The sequence below is a fragment of the Carassius carassius genome, chromosome 10, assembly GCF_963082965.1.
Source record: "Carassius carassius chromosome 10, fCarCar2.1, whole genome shotgun sequence".
Classification (NCBI taxonomy): Eukaryota; Metazoa; Chordata; class Actinopteri; order Cypriniformes; family Cyprinidae; genus Carassius; species Carassius carassius.
Genome location: NC_081764.1, coordinates 28,842,177 through 28,861,974, shown reverse-complemented (window position 1 = coordinate 28,861,974; position 19,798 = coordinate 28,842,177). Strand labels below are relative to the sequence as shown.

General features: G+C 38.1%; 1 protein-coding gene across 3 annotated transcripts in view; it reads right to left on the bottom strand.

Annotated features, from left to right (window-relative positions):
• Window positions 1–15,550, bottom strand: part of LOC132152089 (sodium channel protein type 2 subunit alpha-like) — a 37,691-nt gene extending 22,141 nt beyond the window's left edge. Inside the window, exons 1-10 of one of the 3 annotated variants that reach the window (XM_059560773.1) lie at window positions 15,206–15,550; window positions 9,229–9,551; window positions 8,937–9,054; window positions 8,168–8,258; window positions 5,426–5,554; window positions 4,842–4,933; window positions 3,028–3,276; window positions 2,619–2,682; window positions 1,086–1,227; window positions 544–750 (exon numbers count right to left, since the gene is read on the bottom strand). In XM_059560773.1, coding sequence (XP_059416756.1) covers window positions 544–750; window positions 1,086–1,227; window positions 2,619–2,682; window positions 3,028–3,276; window positions 4,842–4,933; window positions 5,426–5,554; window positions 8,168–8,258; window positions 8,937–9,054; window positions 9,229–9,498 — 1,362 coding nt within the window. In that variant the 5' untranslated portion in view covers window positions 9,499–9,551; window positions 15,206–15,550. Of the gene's footprint in view, window positions 1–543; window positions 751–1,085; window positions 1,228–2,618; window positions 2,683–3,027; window positions 3,277–4,841; window positions 4,934–5,104; window positions 5,197–5,425; window positions 5,555–8,167; window positions 8,259–8,936; window positions 9,055–9,228; window positions 9,552–14,004; window positions 14,459–15,205 lie in introns of those variants that run through there. The other 2 variants (XM_059560772.1, XM_059560771.1) reach the window with 2 other exon arrangements.
• Window positions 15,551–19,798: the final 4,248 nt, after the last annotated feature.

Sequence of the window (19,798 nt, the reverse complement as noted above, 5' to 3'; positions counted from 1 at the left end):
TCACATACCGAAAGCAGAGACAAGAGATGGCTAAACTGTGAGCACTGAAGAAGGAGGGAGGATCTGTAGATCTATCTATCTATCTATCTATCTATCTATCTATCTATCTATCTATCTATCTATCTATCTATCTATCTATCTATCTATCTATCTGTCTCCATAGAGAACGCACATTCGCCATTTTGGAGTTAGTCTATATCTTTCCTTTTTTGTCTCTTTATCTGTTTTCTCGCTTTCTGTTTCCCTCGTTTCTCTCCTTTTCATGTTTACTAGGAGAAAGGACACTCCCTCACTTGCTCTCATAATCTGTTGGTTTCCGTGGCGACAGGGCAGTGTTAGCCACAGCGAGTGTGGTGCTGAGAAACTTCAGAGATGACGAAGGCAGAGGAAGAGATCAAAGGTCAGGAAACGAGAACAAAATAAGGATCAAAACAAAAGTAACGAGAACACAATGTAAAAAAAATAAAAAACCTGTCAGTTCAAGTGATTATATGTTTGTGTATTCTGACATGCTAGTATGAGTTTTATGTGTGTGTTAGCTACCTGTGCCTCTTCCTGTTGTCTTTTGAGCTGTTCTAGCATGGCTTGAAACTCTTCCTCTTTCTGTTGAGCCTCTTCTATGGTGGCCTGGTTCTGCTCGTCATATGCCATGGCCACCACGGCCAGGATGAGATTCACCAGATAGAAGGAGCCCAGGAAGATCACAAGAACAAAGAAGATCATATAGGGCTTTCCAGCTGCACGCAGGGTCTGTGAGATACAAAACATGCATACACAAACAAAATGTTACAAAAATACTTTTTTTGGAAGAGAGAGAATGAGAAAACAAGTAAAAGGATATTGATTAGTTAATGGAAAGGTGCTGATGTTTTCTAATGCCTACAGGACAAAGGGCCAAATGTATTATAATGGTTTCTTTATTATTAAAGTATCACAAAATTCAATTTATTTTGCTATGGCTCTGTAGATTCAAGAAACAATGGTGTAATGTTAATAAGAAATACATAGCCATGGCCTAGACATTGTAGAAGGATGTAGTCTTTTCATGTCTACAGGATGAAATTGATCTGATGTCAGGGCTGTACCTGCTGGTAGAGGTTTTCCCAGAAGTCTTGTGTCATGAGTCGGAAGAGTGAGAGGAAGGCCCAGCTGAATGTGTCAAAGCTTGTGTAGCCATAGTCAGGATTACGACCTGCTTTTATACACATGAAGCCCTCTGGACACTGCCTGTAATCCCAGGAAGAAGAAAAATATTTTCAGCATATTCAGTGAAAAGAGTCATTTAGGCCAACATGGACATCATATCAGTGGATCTTAACCAGGAGGCCGGGGCCTCAGCAAACATTCAGGGGGGTGGGGTCTCAATAAGTTATAGTCAAGGGCGACATTGTGGGGGCAAGGGGGGCAATTGCCCCCCAAAATTGTTAGTAATAGAATCCCTGATGTTATCCCCGCTGCAATTGGAGTGCTTAGCCAAGCGCTAAATACCCTCAACACGTTTTAGCAGCGTTGAGCAATGTAGCCCATCACAGACATGTCTGTTGATTTCTTGAGCGCAATGGCCAATCAGAAACGATTTGTCAGAATTCACTCACCACTGATTTTTGTGAGATCACGATGAACAAAGATGAGTGACACTTTTTAGTGATAAAGGAAGGGTAAAGGACCACTTTCTAGGGTATAATCCATTCAGAATTTGTATTAAACTTCAGTTTTTTGTACACATACACCCTGCAAGGTTTTAAGAATGACATCCACATATCTATGCAGGATTTCAAATAGCAGTGATTGGCACTGAACAAAATATATGTGAAAGCAGCCTCAGTGATTTAATTCTGGAACCGGTCCTGACCAAACCTCCACATACAGCGGACATCCCCGAGCGAGATTTCTAATTCACGGATCAAACGTGTGTGTAAACTTTACTGAGATCAGGACATATCGACCAGTAATTTCATTTCATTTCCAGTAATGGACAATAGAAAGTTCAGCAATTTATGGTATGTGACTTATGACAGAAATAGCCCATATAGTCCCACAACTGATCGTTAATTTTACGTAACAACGATTCAAAATGGACACATTTCAAGTGACACATGAAAAAAACCTAGAAAACTTCAGAGAACATCAGAAAAGCAGGGTGCACATTTCTGGTTTAAAATGAAAGGCCATCAGCAGCTGACAAACGGGAAGCATCGCAATTCAAGTCAGCAGCAAGAGTCAAAGTTAGTCAACAGTTACTAAATGTCGGCAAAGTTATTCTTGACTGTGTTACAATATGGTAGGGCATTGTTTTGATTCTTGCATCTGAAAAAAACATTATTTTGCTCTTATTATTTATTTATTTTGCCCCTTCCCCTCCATGTCACCCATGGTTATAGTTACATTTACAGTACATACATTTAAGTTAAAATGCTAAAAGTAAGAGAAGTACACATTAGCTTAAAATCAAAAATGCTGAAAACGACAGCATTATATAAACTTAACCGATTAAAAATTGAGATGTTAGATTGTTAAGAAAACCTGCAGTATTTCAAGTGAAAAATCTATTTACATTCTAGATTCTAAAATGATGTTTAAATTTCACTAGCATCTGTAATCTAAAAGAACATATTTACCCTGCATCGCTCGAATTTCCACATAGCAAAGGATCTCTGCGGCCTGGGAGGAAATAATAATTTTCTAAAAGTGGAAAGGCACAAGATAATGTCAAGAAACATCATAAAAATCTGAACATATACACACAAAGATGTACAGTACATGATACATTTCTTACAGTGAATCATGTTGCTTGAAGGAAGTGTATTTGCCTAAATTGTCGAAAAAAGGCTAGCCTTTAAAGCACACTCACTGCAAGGCAACACACATCCACACACACAACCATAAGAATGCTTTGAGTACTTGATGACTCATTTTTCTTGGGCCAGTGGAGCATTCCTCACATCCTCAAGGACATGTAGTGTCAACAAGCATCTCAATAACACACACACACACACATACAGAGAAGCACACACATTATTCACTTACTCTCATTACTAGTGTATTCAGTCCAGTTAAAGGTGTTGTTCTGCTCTAAACCGGTGCTATAGTTCAGTGTGGCGGTCAGGTTTTCAGTGACATTGACCTCCGGCATCTTCACACACTTCTGCCGCAGGTTTCCCATGAAGAGCTGCAGTCCGATCAGAGCAAACACACTCAGACAGAACACAGTCAGGATCATCACGTCTGACAGCTTCTTCACGGACTGGATCAGAGCGCCAACGATAGTCTTCAGCCCTGAGGAACACGCAACGGTGGTCACAAACACACCCGATACACACAACAACTCAAACACAATGTGTGAATGCACATTACAGCTACATAAATCTGGAAAGGCTCTTATAGTAACACTTTAGAACAAGGTCTAATACATTAACATTACATAGAATGATAGCTGCATTACATTTATTTATGTAGGTTAATATAAATTCATGTTTACTGAAAAAGTTGTGTAAATTAACACTGTTTATCACAAACATGAATAACAATGAACAACAATGTATTGATAAATTACCATGAACCAAAATACTGTATAATTTTGTTCAATGTTAGTTCATAATACCTAATGTACTAACTAATGTTAACAAGTTGCACCTTATTATTAAAGTGTTACCATTTCTGTCATACTGATGATTTTTTTTTAATTGCACGAATGGTTCACCCAGAAACTCATTACTTATTCACCTTCATGTCATTCTAAACCTGTATGTTATTATTTTTTGTGTAAAACACAAAAAGGATCCTATTCTATAGGGTCACGGTTCATAGCAACCACAGCTGTCATGTTCCAACAAGACACCATGAAAGCAGCATAATAGTGTCCTATACAAATGGTACACTATATTTCAAGCCTTCTGGTTCAGATGACAGCTTTGTGTGATGACAATAAAGAACATTTAATTAGGTTTGGTATCATCTTGAAAATCTTCCATAGTGTATCTTTAAATTAAGTCAAATTCTGATCTACTCTTTACACAAATATAGCTTACAAAAACAGCATACAGGTTTAGTTTGGAATAAAATTGTAGAATGGCTGAACTATTCTGGCAGTATACAACATTACCTTATAATTTTGACATAACAGTTTCTCTAATCCTTTTTTTTCCAACGAGAATAACACTAAAAAATCTAGAAAACATTCTGTTGTATATAATTAGTAAAAAAAAAAGCAATCAAAAGCTTTTAGTGATTAAAATATGGTTTTACATATTAGTTTGCATGTTAGTTGAATAAATGTTTTTGACATCGCGTATAAACAACATTAAAGCATGCAATGTAAGACAGTGAGTGCAAGTGTTGCATGTTCATGTGTGCATGTGTGTATGTGTGTGTTTCACACACACACACACACAGCACAGCATATAACGGGGAGGGCCGACGATGCGCATGCACATAGAACTCAAACAGCAAATAGAGGAGAAGAGAAGAGTAGAGGGTCTCAAGTTCTCTATCTCAGGCTATAGGCTTCTGCAATGTCTCATGCAAAAAAACGAAACAAAAAAAAAACACAACACAACTCAAAAATGCCCACTTGTCTATTTCCCAAGTCATGATGGGAGACCTTTCCCAAGGTGTGATGGTCTTTGGGAAATAACAGAGCAGAGCCCAGCAGAAGGGTTACAAAGGAAAACTATAGAATGTGTTTTTAAAAGCCTGGAATCTCGTTTTTTTACGCTCGAGCGGATTCCTGCTTTCTCTGACCGCTGGGAGCGACAGAATGAGAGAGAGAGGCCAACGGAGGAGGGGATGGAGTGAGCAAGAGCTCAAATGGAGAGAGAGGCAGCCTGTGAGCTAGCCCTCACCTGGAATCACTGATATAGTTTTGAGTGCTCGTAAAACTCTGAAGGTTCTCAGTGCTGAGACATTGCCCAGATCCACAAATTCTGTTACATATCTGTAGGGAGGGTGGAGGGGGAAGGGGTCACACGCACAAACACACGCACACATGTTAGGACAGGACAGGGTAGCAGAGGGAAACGTCACACACATCAGACTGACACCTGTGTTTACGTGCACACGCATGCGCACGTCTATACACACACGCACGCACACACACATCCCTTACCTGGGATGACTGAGATAGTTTTCAAAGCTCTGAGCACTCTGAAAGTGCGGAGAGCTGACACATTGCCTAGGTTTACAAACTCAGTTACATACCTGTAGAATCAAATAGAGAGTTACCACAAGCGCGCACATGCATGCACCCCAATACACTCGCTAAACCTCACACAACAGCAATCAACATGGATTCACCAGCTTTCCTTCATCAATGTGCACAAACTCTCATTAACAGCTCAGGAAAAACAGTGTACAGACTCATTTGTATGACTCTTATATTAATACAAATCAATAAGCATGAGAAACATCTGTCATCAGAGATACTTACGCCATCAGAATGACACTGAAATCCAGCCAGTTCCAGGGGTCTCGCAGGAAAGTGAACTTCCCCATGCAGAAGCCCCGGGCCAGGATCTTTATCAGGGACTCAAAGGTGTAGATCCCTGTGAACGTGTACCTGATTCACACAAACAAAACTTCACTAAGAAAAATTAAGTTGTATGAAATTGAAACAATCAAATGTTAAATACCCCATGTAATCATGCTATTTCATTTACTGTGTTGACAAATTTCCTATTGGAAGAAAAATCGAAGGCACATAACACAAAAAGAGAAGACAGCATAGTGACCATATACAGTATGTTAAACTGCAAAAAAACAAAAACAAACAAACAAAGCTGGTAAAAATACTAGTGTTCAAATAATGTGACTTTATATATGCATGCAGTGGTGTTCTGAAATGAGGAGGGCTTTTTTTTTTTTTTTTTTTTTTTTTTTTTTACAAAGGAGGCATTGCCTCCTCTCACGTGACTTTGCCCTGTTAATTCACAATTACCCAGCAAACTATCCGCATTTTTTAGGGGGTCTGTTAAAATTCAGTGGGCTCAGGGGAGGTGAGAGAGACTCCCGCTATAACTTTACCTGCTGGTCTCACTGTTGGATAGTTTTACTTTAGAAAAATAAGTGATTTATACGCTTGTTTGTTATATTTTTTTATATTTGCATTGTTTTATTTTTGTACTATGAATTTCTTTTGAGGAGGCACTGCCCCTCTTGTCTATTTGAAGGGAAGGTCACTGATATATACAAACCTGATTCCAAAAAAGTTGGGACACTGTACACTGTACAAAGTAAAAAAGGAATGGAATAATTTACAAATTTAATAAACTTTAATATTTTATTCACAATAGAATAAAGATATCAAATGTTAAAAGTGAGACATTTTGAAATGTCATGCCAAATATTGGCTCATTTTGGATTTCATGAGAATTAAACATTCCAAAAAAGTTGGCACAGGTAGCAATAAGAGGCCGGAAAAGTTAAATGTACATATAAGGAACAGCTGGAGGACCAATTTGCAACTTATTAGGTCAATTGACAACATGATTGTGTATAAAAAGAGCCTCTCAGAGTGGCAGTGTCTCTCAGAAGTCAAGATTGGCAGAGGATCACCAATTCCCTCAATGCTGCGGCGAAAAATAGTGGAGCAATATCAGAAAGGAGTTTCTCAGAGAAAAATTGCAAAGAGTTTGAAGTTATCATCATCTACAGTGCATAATATCATCAAAAGATTCAGAGAATCTGGAACAATCTCTGTGCGTAAGGGTCAAGGCCGAAAAACCATACTGGATACACGTGATCTTTGGGCCCTTAGACGGCACTGCATCACATACAGGAATGCTGTATGTGATGTATGTAATGGAAATCACAGCATGGACTCAGGATTACTTCCAGAAAACATTGTCGGTGAACACAATCCACCGTGCCATTTGCCATTGCTGGCTAAAACTCTATAGGTCAAAATAGAAGCCATATATAAACATGATCCAGAAGCGCAGGTGTTTTCTCTGGGCCAAGGCTCATTTAAAATGCAAAGTGGTGGCAAAGGGGTGGCAAAGTGGAAAACTATTCTGTGGTCAGACACATAAAAATAAAAATTTTAAATTAAATTAAAATAAAAAAATTAAATTAAATTTATGCATTTAGCAGACGCTTTTATCCAAAGCGACTTACAGTGCATTCAGTCAATCAATTTTTACCTTTCATGTGTTCCCGGGGAATCCCGCAATGCTCTACCAATTGAGCTAAAGGAACACTAATATGAAAATAAAATTTAAAGTTCTTTTTGGAAAACTGGGACGCCATGTCATCCGGACTAAAGAGGACAAGCACTCAGTTCAGAAGCCTGCATCTCTGATGGAATGGGGTTGCATGTGTGCGTGTGGCATGGGCAGCTTACACATCTGGAAAGGCACCATCAATGTTGAAAGGTATATCCAAGTTCTAGAACAACATATGCTCCCATACAGACATCGTCTCTTTCAGGGAAGACCTTGCATTTTCCAACATGACAATGCCAGACCACATACTCCATTAATTACAACATCATGGCTGCGTCGAAGAAGGATCCGGGTACTGAAATTGCCAGCCTGCAGTCCAGATCTTTCACCCATAGAAAACATTTGGCGCATCATAAAGAGGAAGATGCTACAAAAAAGACCCAAGACAGCGGAGCAACTAGAAGCCTGTATTAGACAAGAATGGGACAACATTCCTATTCCTAAACTTGCGCAACTTGTCTCCTCAGTCCCCAGACGTTTGCAGACTGTTATAAAAAGAAGAGGGGATGCCACACAGTGGTAAACATGGCCTTGTCCAAACTTTTTTGAGATTTGTTGATGCCATGAAATTTAAAATCAACTTATTTTTCCCTTAAAATGATACATTTTCTCAGTTTAAACATTTGATATGTCATCTATGTTGTATTCTGAATAAAATATTGAAATTTAAAACTTCCACATCATTGCATTCTATTTTTATTCACAATTTGTACAGTGTCCCAACTTTTCTGGAATCAGGTTTGTGTATATATACATATATATATATATATATATATATATAAATTTTTTAAATCATGTCCATAAAAGTTTTTACTAGATCATCAATATGTTTATTTCACCGTCCTAGAAGAGAAATACTGATCATTTTGATTCAACAGGGTTATAACTTGTTTTAACTTAGGCTAAACTGTAAAATCCCTATGCACAACTGTGTTAATGATGTGACTTACTCCACATTCTTGGCCCACTCCGGGGGATTGTTGAGGGTCATGAAGCCGCAGTTGGTCAAGATTGTGCACATGATCACAAGACTGAACATTGTGAGCAGCCGTCAAGGAATATACACAAATAAACACACACAATTTTGTATGTATACACACCCAACTATAACTAATCTAAGGTGAAACCTCTGGCAGCACACCTAGGGGAACTGCCTTGATATTATCAATGCTAATGAGGAAGAAATATTTATTGGATTTGCCAAATGTTTGCCAGGTTTGAAGCTTCAAATTTGAAGGATAATGAAAAATATTTTTTAGGTACTTGGTAACAAACAAATAAACTTACAACAGAAGCAGAACTGTAATTTACTTTCATGTTTAAAAGTCTGGAGTCAACCAAACCAAATATTAAGTATCACAACTGTTTTTAACATCGAAAATAATAATAAATATTTCTTGAGCACCAAATCAGCAAATTAGCATAATTTCTGAAAGATCATGTGATATTAATTTATTAAATTTATTAATACTAATATTTTGCTGTATTTTTGATCACATAAATGCAGCCTAAAGAGACATCTTTCATCAACATCAAAAAACTTTTGAATGTTATACAGTATGTATTTTGGTCAGATGTTGGTTCCTGTCTAAGTCTTGTAATAAAATAAGATGAATGTGGACCGGAATGTATGTTGCAAGTAAAAATTCTGGCTATACAAGACAAATCTATACCTTGTTTAGATGTTATTATACATACATTCAGCTGATAAAGGATATGAATGCACCAGGACCTTGATGGAGATTCTCCTCAATGGATTGAAGGGGCTCAAAATATACAAAGCCGGCGTAGCATTAAAGCGGAATATAGTCTTCCCACGATTCAATACTATAAAGGTCTGAAGCAGAGAAAGCTGGATTGCGGTTAAAGTGGACACAATCTGCAACAATCTCTTTTCAAAACTGTTTCACAAGGTGATACATAACTACAGAGAGTGATACATTAGCAAGATTAACAACAGTCTAAACACAAATAAGAAGCTTCCATTTAAAAAAAATCTTCTCATACATACATTTTGGTTGCTGTAGTAGGTGTCCAGGTCTTCCAGTGGGACGGACACAAATTCGGGTGGAATGTCTCCGTAGATGAAGGGCAGGGATTTTCCTGCCTCCAAGTCTCTGTTGGGCTTGGGCCCGTTTTCATCATCATCATCAGGCCGTCTCTCGCCTTTGGGCCGTTGGGCAGCCTCCTCTGCGATGCGGCGCTCGATAGCAGCGAGAGACTCAGGCAAGAAGCGCCGGAAGCTGTCAGGTCCGGGTGGAACGAGCAGCTGAGCAGCCATATTGACATCCTGCTCTGGTAGCTGCACCAGCTAATCTCCGGTCACTCTGGGAGCTGAAGGAAAGAAATAACACTTTCAACACATAGCGGCTGCGAGAGGACACTGATCATTACAGTGAAAGTGAGAGTCAATCTGTGTCAGTTTACAGAATGATCAGCATCAAACGGGAGAAGATTTCATAGAGTAACTATTACCAATTAAGAGGCTGTTAACATTCATGCAGTGCCATTAGATGAAGCTTGTGAGTGTGTTTACAGAACCGGATGGTTTTACCAGCTCTGTATCTTACAGTCGAGCAGCAATGCCTGCGGGTCACCAGGCATAAATAGCCAGTCTGGCGTGCTGCCTTGTGCTTTGGCCAGAACAGTGAGCGCCAAACTGGGCGTGTACTCAGAGCAAATCAGTTACATTCCCAGGGGCTCCAAGACCCCTACAAATCCCCCATCTCCTTCAAGATTCACTGTCTCAAAGAATAAAGACATGTAAGATAAGATGGAGAAAGCATGACGGAGGGAAAGAGATGACTGTAAATATTAAAAATACTCATACTTTGTAGTTTGGGGTCAGTATTTTTTATTTTTTATTTTAATGAAATATATTTTATTCAGCAAGAATGACAGCTATAACTATTAAATCATTACCAAAAGAATCTATTCAAATAAATGCTGTTAAAAAAATGTATCCATTTCTATAAAAATATTGAGAAGCACAACTGATTTCACGACTGATACTAATGTTATAGGTATAGTGTTTCTTTTGACCATAAAATCTGCCTCTTAGAATGAATTCTGAAGGATCATGTGACACTGAAGACTGCTAAAAATTAAGCTTTGCCATAGGAATGAATTACGTTTTAAATTATATTAAAGTTATTTTAAATGTAAATAATATTTAACAATATCACTGTTTTTATTTTCAAAAACAAATCTTACTATCCCCAAGCTTCTGAACGATAGTGTATTTTATTGCATGGCAATTTGTACTTGATTCTTTTTGGTCAATCAAAGAATTCCTCAGTCAAACTGTATAACTGACTAATTTCTTACATTGGTGTTTCTTTTCTCACATAACTATTTCAAGGCAAATCAATATTTTATGTCCATTTATTTATTTGCTGTGTAACATACATGCTGTGTCACAGAACTTGCACTGGAATCCAAAACCCAGTTTTGGTAGATGATTACATTCATGATGACATACATAAGTGGCACCTGAGCATGCATCTGGCTTTCTAAAATGGATTTTGAAATTCAATCGTACCCATCCCCCCAAAACATGTAGATTTTTGCATCTTTAAACAAAACAATCTCGCAATTTGAATTGGTGGATTCAAGACAAAAATGGAGACTTGATTCTTCTTAACATTTTCTGAACCATTTGATGCTATGATTTCAACCCATTCTTCCTTTTTTTAAGCTAATTCTTTTTAAAAGTTCAAATAAAGATGACCTGAATCAGAATGTATCAATATAGTTGACAGCTGTGGAAAAAAAACCTTTATAAAAACAGTAATTGTTTTAGTTTATAGAATTTTCTAAAACCAGGATTTCTTTTTACACAAACCACAGCTGACACTGCTCCAAACCACCCACGATGCAAAACCTTAGTCGTCGTCCAACTGGAAAGGCATAGTAGTAGTTGCAATAAAAATTTCACCAAGCAAACTGAAAAATGAGTAGTCTCTTTTTTAACTCACTGAATCCATAGAACGTCCACATATAATGAAGATGAAAAAGTGTGAACCAGTGACCAAATTAAATCTGCTATTTACTCTTTCCTTTTTCACAAATAAATAACAAACAGAAAAGCAGAGGTGAAAAAACTTGCAGATTTTGAAACGTAGACAAATCTGTGTGAAAATTGCATGCCCAGAGTATGAATCATTCCTCATTTAAATCAATACTTAAGATATACTGATATAATAATTTGGAACATATTTTAAACGTGCAATTCATCCAAAAACTTGCTTTAAAATGTACTTACCGTATTTTCCGGACTATAAGTCGCACTTTTTTATATAGTTTGGCTGGTCCTGCGACTTATAGTCAGGTGCGACTTATTTATCAAAATTAATTTGACATGAACCAGGAGAAATGAACCAAGAGAAATGAACCAATAGAAAACATTACCGTCTAAAGCCGCGAGAGGGCGCTCTATGCTGCTCAGTGTTACTATAGCCTACCACTGAAAACATAGAGCGCCCTTTCACGGCTGTAGACGGTAATGTTCTCTCTTGGTTCTAAATAAATGCGACTTATAGTCCAGTGCGACTTATATATGTTTTTTTTCCTCATCATGACGCATTTTTGGACTGATGTGACTTATACTCAGGTGCGACTTATAGTCCAAAAATACGGTACTCTCAGGCCATCCAAAGATATAGTTTGTTTCTACATTTGAACAGATTTGGAGAAGTTTAAAATTACATGACTAGCTCACCAATGGATCTCTGCAGTGAATGGGTTCCGTCCAAACAGCTGATAAAAACTTCACAGTAATCCACAGGTAATCATCAGAGTCCAGACCAGTAATTAACATTTTATAAAGTGAAAAGCTGCATGTTTGTAAAACAAAGCTTTATCCATGGATAATAATAACACTTCCTCCAGTGAAAAGGTCCATCCGCTGTTGACTTCTCACATCAAAATCCACTGAAATATTTCTTTAGAACGGTTTTGGACTGTTCACAGCTTGATCTGTGCATAATTCTTTCCTGATTCACTAAAGAAAACAATATTACAGCTAGATTATTGTGATGTTTTTTATCAGCTGTTTGAACTCTCATTCTGACAGCACCCATTTGCTTTAGAGAATCCAATGGTGAACAAATGATGCAATGCTAAAATGCGCAAACTCTATTCTGATGATGAAATAAAATAATCTACATTTTGGACGGCCTGAGGGTGATTTTTTTTTACTTTTTTGGGTGAACTACAGTATTCCTTTAAGACATGTTTCTCTGTGCAATTAACAAGTTTGCGTTCCATTAAACTGAAAATTAAAGTATTTTTTTTTAATTATTTTTATGCAGAGCTCCTGCTAACAACATATTCTAGACAAAATCTTCCTGGGTGCCCTGGTCTGCTCTGGGCTAGATTTCAGTGTGCAACTGTGACTAATATTCGGCAAGCAACTGTTTGCGTGTGGGTCTGTGAGTGAGCACTATGAGCTGTTTCTCTCTCCCTACCATCACCCAGCCAGTTCAGCCTGTTCCCTCTGAGGACAGAGGTAAAAACAACTCCCTCATCCATACATTCACTCATCCACACACTCATCCAATGATCCACTTATTCAACCCCCCTCCAAAAATGAGCCAATCCTCTGGGGTGCCATTACTCTCAGCCCTTCCCTAATGCACACCAGTCTCCAGGGTCAAACCAAACCTCAGAGAGGAGGTGGGGGACATTGGCACAATTTAAATATACAGTAGGTACTCCTGGGTAAAATCAAGGGTGATACTACTCACCATTTTGATGAGCTGTGAAAAAAACAGGTACCATAAGCTCCTCTGGTACCATAACAATGCTTGAAAAGTTCAGGTTTAAATGTCATTACCAAAAGAAAAAATAAATATATATGTGTATCATTCAGACTTGATCAAAATTTCAAAACAAGCATAGACCATCCATATAAAACATGCCACCTTATTGTATACTGCATGCTACTTCATGTTACTAGGACATTGAAAGATCTTGACAGTATGTCACTGAGAAGGTGGATTAAAATATCCCAGTCCAACTCTAGGCATCCAAAATGTGTCAGAATTTACCATCAAACCTTTCCTTCAAATGTCAAACAGTCATGCATACATATTCAGACACCGTATGTGTTTAAAAAACTGTATATAAATGATTTCTGACAGATGTGGAGGAAGTGACCCTTCACACTCACACAGCATCTAAACTCAAACAAAACACCAAAAACATTTCCTAACGATGCTGTTATTGCATAGGCTCCATTACAGCTTTCTAACCAAGATTTTACACATTTTTCTCAACTATACGTAAAAATCGTTCTACTTCGTCGCAACAACTGCTCTCCATGGTGCTGAAACACAGGTACGCGCGCTTCCGCCTGGGCTCAGCTCAATTCATTCATGTTTAACATGACCAATTCAGTGAATAAAATAATAGCACATTTGCTCTCAATTATAAAGGCCATTAACATAAATACTGGAATTCGTAATTCATAAATGAGTTTTCAGTCACTACAGGTTGTTCCTTAGGAATACACGTATTGATTTATATTACTATTTAAAATAACAACATTTCCGAAGAGTGCAAAATGTTAAAAACTGCCCGAGACAACGTTCAAAATGGACTGATGTAGATTTAGGCGTTTTCTTATAAGTAGCCTATATACTGTTTTAACAAGTCAAACATTTGAGGACCTCGTAAGATCCACGTTCAACAAATACAAGGACTCAATCGACGGTGATTTTTATCACGATTGTTCATTTTGGCATTGAGTGGCGACATAAGCTCAAGGTGAGCTTGAGGGCCCTACCTTTAAAGATGAGGATTCATCTCGAGCGCAGGGGCGAAGCAGCTGTCGCCATGTTGACGTCTCCGTTTATTTCCATTCCGCAGGCTCGAGGTCCACCCAAACCACAACGAGCTCCGAGCATGACACCATTTACACGGCCATTTCTAGCACTTTATATCCCAAAATAAAAAAACACCATCCGGGGATACAACAGCTCAACCTTTTCACCCCAGACGACACCGATTGAAGAACCGAGATTGATGTAATTCCACGAAACGAGAAACACACCCAAAAGGGTTAAACGGTGTCTAGGCGACAGAGAAAAACGTCTCTGGGCGTCACTTTTTTCACTGACCAAAAATGTCCCCACCGTAAACGAGTTTTAGAGGCATAAAGGTTCGCATTAACACCTCGAATTGGCACGTATTGGTGTCTTCTGATTGTGTTTTCACCCCCTTCTCGTGGACAGCCAGTATGCGACGGTGGGTGGGTGTGGAAATGTGAAGAAAGGAGGGGTTGCGTTTGCTCCTATTTTCAATGACAACCATTATCAATATAATTAATGTGCTATGTGGATATCCGAACGTCTTGTGAAAATCTCAAAACAAGAGGTGCTGATCTATTAGTCTTAAAACAATTCGACTGCAGTCCTTCTTTCAAACAGCATCTCTCTAATTTTGATTGATCAGCCAGATTTAGCACCACCACCACCATCATCATCCCCATAGGCAACCAGCGGACAGAAACCCAAACATCTGTCCAGTTTTCTACATTCACAAATCCTCTGTAAAATCCCTGATACGGCTAAATGCGATCCAAATCCCGTTTAAACTCCTTATAAGTGCCTGGATGATCGAGTTACTGCGCAAGCATATGCCTCAACCTTCATTGATCTTTACATGGCTACGATTAATTATTTTATTTTACGTTAACTGATCATAATTCCACTCTGTTGAGCAGTCAGAGGATGACCTTTAAATGAATGCATCATCATATTCTTCATTTGCCTGAAGGACATCCTTCAGGCAAATCAAATCATCCTTTCGACAAACAAATGCCTGTTTTGAAACAAACATATGCATCAATTTATAACAGTTTTACAACAACATTTTCACGATCTTGGCAGTCTTAAATGCATATAAGGCAAAAAAATTTATATATATATATATAATTTTCTTGTGGCAGGCCTTTCTAGACGTTTCTGGATTTATATTTTGCTTACCATAGCAATGCCTGTCAGGCTCGGACCTGGATGATGTTGATTTCCAATAACTTCGTTTTACCGTTAGTTCCGTATATTTTGTTCTCCCACAAAAGCGCAGTTGTTGTCAAGCAGATTGGGAGGCCGCGGCGATGTTTTCATCCACTGAAAGGGGCTCTCAGCTGTCGTTAGTCTCCCCAAATATCACGGATGATAGACGCTTCCGGTTATCGGTGGCTTGGGTGGTGGGAGTAACGCGTGCGCGAGCCTCACGACTCGACTCCGGAGTCAACGCGCAGCTTTAGCCAGAATCCGCACGTGAGGTCCGGGCGACCACTGTAACGCAACACGGAGGTTAGACGCGGTTGCAGAGAAGAAATATCTATTTGAAGCCCTTCTTTCTTTCTTTCTTTCTTTCTTTCTTTCTTTCTTTCTCTCTTTCTTTCTTTCTTTCTTTCTTTCTTAATTGGTTACGTCATATGCATTTCACATGTAGGCCTAGTGTTTTTTGCATCAACGGTTAATTTACATTTTTATTGAGAAATGTTTTTATCTAATTAGAGGATCTAATTTCTCTAACCATGATTATTTTATGTTAAACATTTTCAAAAAGTTGTAGAATAATACGTTTTTTCTCCAAAATAAAATGTGATTTAAAGGTTAGAAATGTACACAGCATTTCTGCATATTAGCTACCTTTGACATTATTGTTGTTCCAGGAATTACTTTATGTTTCACATTTGTTTTACTATTTACACTTAAAAGGGTAAGCTATAATAGGGCATTTAATTTGCGAGGTGGTGCATATTGTCACAAAAGATCAAGGTGTGCCGAGTGGAAATGCTTTTTGTAGCCTTTAACAGCTAAATTGACCTTCTATGTCTAAAGTTGTATCGAATGTATGTTACTGTTTTAGACTTTATTTTATAAGTACACACTAAGAATAGTAATAAAGAGGATAACTGGCAGTAGTAAACTATAGAATAAATTACCCTTAATATACTATAAACAATCTACCACATTTGTATGGACCACAGAAAGGAAAATCTATTTATTTATGTTCTCTGTGGGGACAAAAACAAAAATCACATAAGATTAAAGGAGATTAAAATGATTTGTAGCCTGTTTCTTTGCCTATCCAGGACTGCATTTTACTTACCAACATCTAGGACTGTATAGGTTCAATAAATGCTATTGTGTTGTATAGTATAGGGAAACGTGTTGTATAGTATACGTTTCTCAAATCTCTAAATTAACCAGACACAGTCAAAATGAATAATCTTTATCCATGCCTGAAAGAGGTTGCTGGCGTACACTGCACCTGAGGCACGGGAGAGGCGCGCCGCTCGAGACAATGCGCGCGCGCCCTCTGCTGGCAACAAGGAGAGATGATGGGGCTTTTTAAGACACCTTCACTATCACATGGAGCTTACTTCATTATTTGCTCTGAAACTTAGCGCGTTCTCTTCGGTTATTCATTACACGTTTAGTATGGATGAATGCACTGTAAATTTGTATGGTCTCAGTCTTAAAAATATAGGCTACACTCAGACAGGATCAGTGATTTACTGTTGTGTGCCAGCGCGTCGCGCCTCCGCAGGGCTTGGGGTGATGCATGACGCATCGCGCTGGTTTTGACATTTACTGAGCTTCCCTCATTAAGCGCTCTCGCCCGCGGGTTGTCATCGAGGCATAGGGCATACTGAAGGATCACCAGTCCGTCGAGCGGACAGACTACGGGTACATTCTCTCAATGGAGCAGCTGGCTATGACATCCTGCCGAACAGATGAATAACCTGATAAATATTACGTTCAGTAAAAGGGTCCTGGTTTCCTCAGCTAGTGTCGCCTGGACAAACGATGTACGCATTTAGAAACAGAAATTTAGATGATCGTTAAACGTTTAAAAGTGTATTCAAAGGGGTAATATGATGTTTTTTAAAATATCTTTATTTTGTGTATTTGGTGTAACAGAATATGTTGACATGCTTTAATGTAAAAAAAAACATTATTTTTCAAATACTGACGTTTCTACAAAGTCCCTTGCTGTGTTCGAAATGGCATAGGCCTACTTGATTACTGCTTACTACAGTACACAGTGTATACTGCCTACTTTTTTTTAAAGAATAGTGTGTGAAACAGTATACAATAAGCCACAAATGTTTCAGAGTAGCTTACTAAAGTAAGGTGCCCGTGAGAGAACATGGTTCACTTAGTTTTGTGGTGGCCACAAGATATTAACTCGTGGGAACATCATATTATGTCGTGGCCACGAGATCATTTTGTCGATGTAACGACATCCTTATGTCGTGGCTTCGAGATGTTATGTTCAGGGAACTACATGTTTTTCTTGTGGCCACGAGTTTAATGCATGAACAAAACTGCGTGACCATAGGAAACCGTGATTATCAGAGACGTATTCATTCATATTTTCATTTGAATTACGAAATTATTGTAAAATTTATTATAGAAAATATTTCATTATTAAATTATTATAATAACCATATGCCTTGGCTACAGGACTTTATTACTGTGATAGTCAGCATTCAAATGAAGTTTATCATGAGTAAACAATAAATTGAATGGGTAATTGTTATAATAATGAATGAATAAATAGATTAATTTGTAAATGAAAACACAACACCCTCATTTACCATCACATCACATCAAAACTTTACTGGCATAATTGTCAGATAAATGATAAATGAGCCTGTTGTGTTTTCATTTACAAATGAAACAAGGGGCTAAGCAAGTTACTGATGGGGCTATAGCCCCATCAAGCACCACAAAAAGTCTGTTAGCCAAGGCATATGGTTAATAACTATAATAATTTAATAATAAAACATTTTCTATAATAAATAATATAATATTTTCTTAATTCAAAATAAAATATTATAATAAATAGGTCTCTGATAATCCTGGGTTGCTATGGTCACGCAGATTTGTTTACGCATTAAACTCGTAGGGCTGTTCGATTCCACAATTTTTGGAATTGATTCCAATTTCAATTCCTGGTCCTCACTGCTGTTTTCGATTCTTTTCCAGTTCTTGTTTTTTTAGATTGAAAGAGCCTAATCTCACCATAATGACTGCAGGATCGGTCGTAGAATGTATCCTTCCTATAATATGAACCTTTGTTTGTAAAAAAAAAAAATATATAAAAAAAAATTATGATACGAAAATTTTAATTTTGTCAGCTTTGCCTGTGATATTAGTCATACTGTAGCCCAGCTCAGCAGGGACATGTATTTATCACATGGATTAAATAAGACATGAAGTGTCTAAAATAAATGTGCACAGTTCAGCTGAATGATGAAGTTTACTTTGACTGTATACTTTTCACAATTTTAACAAACTGTACACTGAAACAAACTAACCAGAACATTAATAGCTGATAGAGTTCATGGTATATCTTGCAATCAGATGCGCTCTTAGCCACTGATCTATCGTGATGTGCTCTTTGATAATTATAATTGGCTGATAGAAACGTTAGTATTTTAGATGGTAATAAGATCAAGACCCTCAAGGATGTCATGATCTATTCTGTCATGCAGCACTCAAAATTGTGGACAAGCCAGTTCCACTGTAAAATAACCTCTGAATCGTTTTTATTTTTAAATATAAAATTGAAAATAATATTTTATCTCACAACTCTTGTAATTATGGCTTTTGGTGAATTGTGCTTCTGAAACAGAAGGCTACATCCTAAAATTCAAATGATCAGTACCGACTCGTTTTCTTTCTGTTTATTTTCGTGAATTTAAATCTGTGCAGCCTTTGTAGGATGTAGCCTTCCGTTTTATGAGACTCCCATAGATAAGCTTTGTTGAACTGAAAAAGACTCTGAATGAGGAGTCGATTCCTCTTGATTTAATCGATTCAAAACTTTGGAATCGACTCTCAATTCCCAACACCTTTTTGGAATCGATTCCCAGCCCTATAAACTTGTGGTCATGAGAAATGGATGTCGTTCCCTCAACATGGCATCTCGTGGCCACGACATAATATGATGTTCCCGTGGATTATTATTTCGTGGCCACGACAAAACTAAGTGAACTGACCATGTCCTCTCACAGGCACCGTACAAAACACATGTAAAGGTCGGTTCTAGAGCTGAAACAACAAATCGATGTAATCGATTAAAATCGATTATTAAAATAGTTGTCAACTAATTTAGTCATCGATTCGTTGCTAAATAACTTATTTGCCGTAAGCGGCTCATTTCGTGCATATTTCAAATCTGCGGTGACCAAAGTGTGGCAGTAATGAGCCACCGGAGGTTGTACTCAGCCAGTACAGCAGGAGAAGCAGCGAATAGCCAATAGCTGGCCTCGTTTTATGTCACGTGCTTCCCGAAACAGCGTCTCTAGGCTAGATGGCTCAAGGCGGAGTCAGCTGTGTCCTCACTTGGCGGCCATCTTAGGTCAGGAGACTGCGCTGCTGCTCCCTGCTGCTGTGGACGGAAGGTGAGTGACATACGCCAACTAAAATGCTCGTAACTTGCTGAATTCTTGACGGATTTACAAACGGTTTGGTTTATTACAAACCTTATTAACGTGGCTATGATTTGTGCTGATGCCGATGTTTAAATTGTAGCTTCACGTTTTGAGAAAC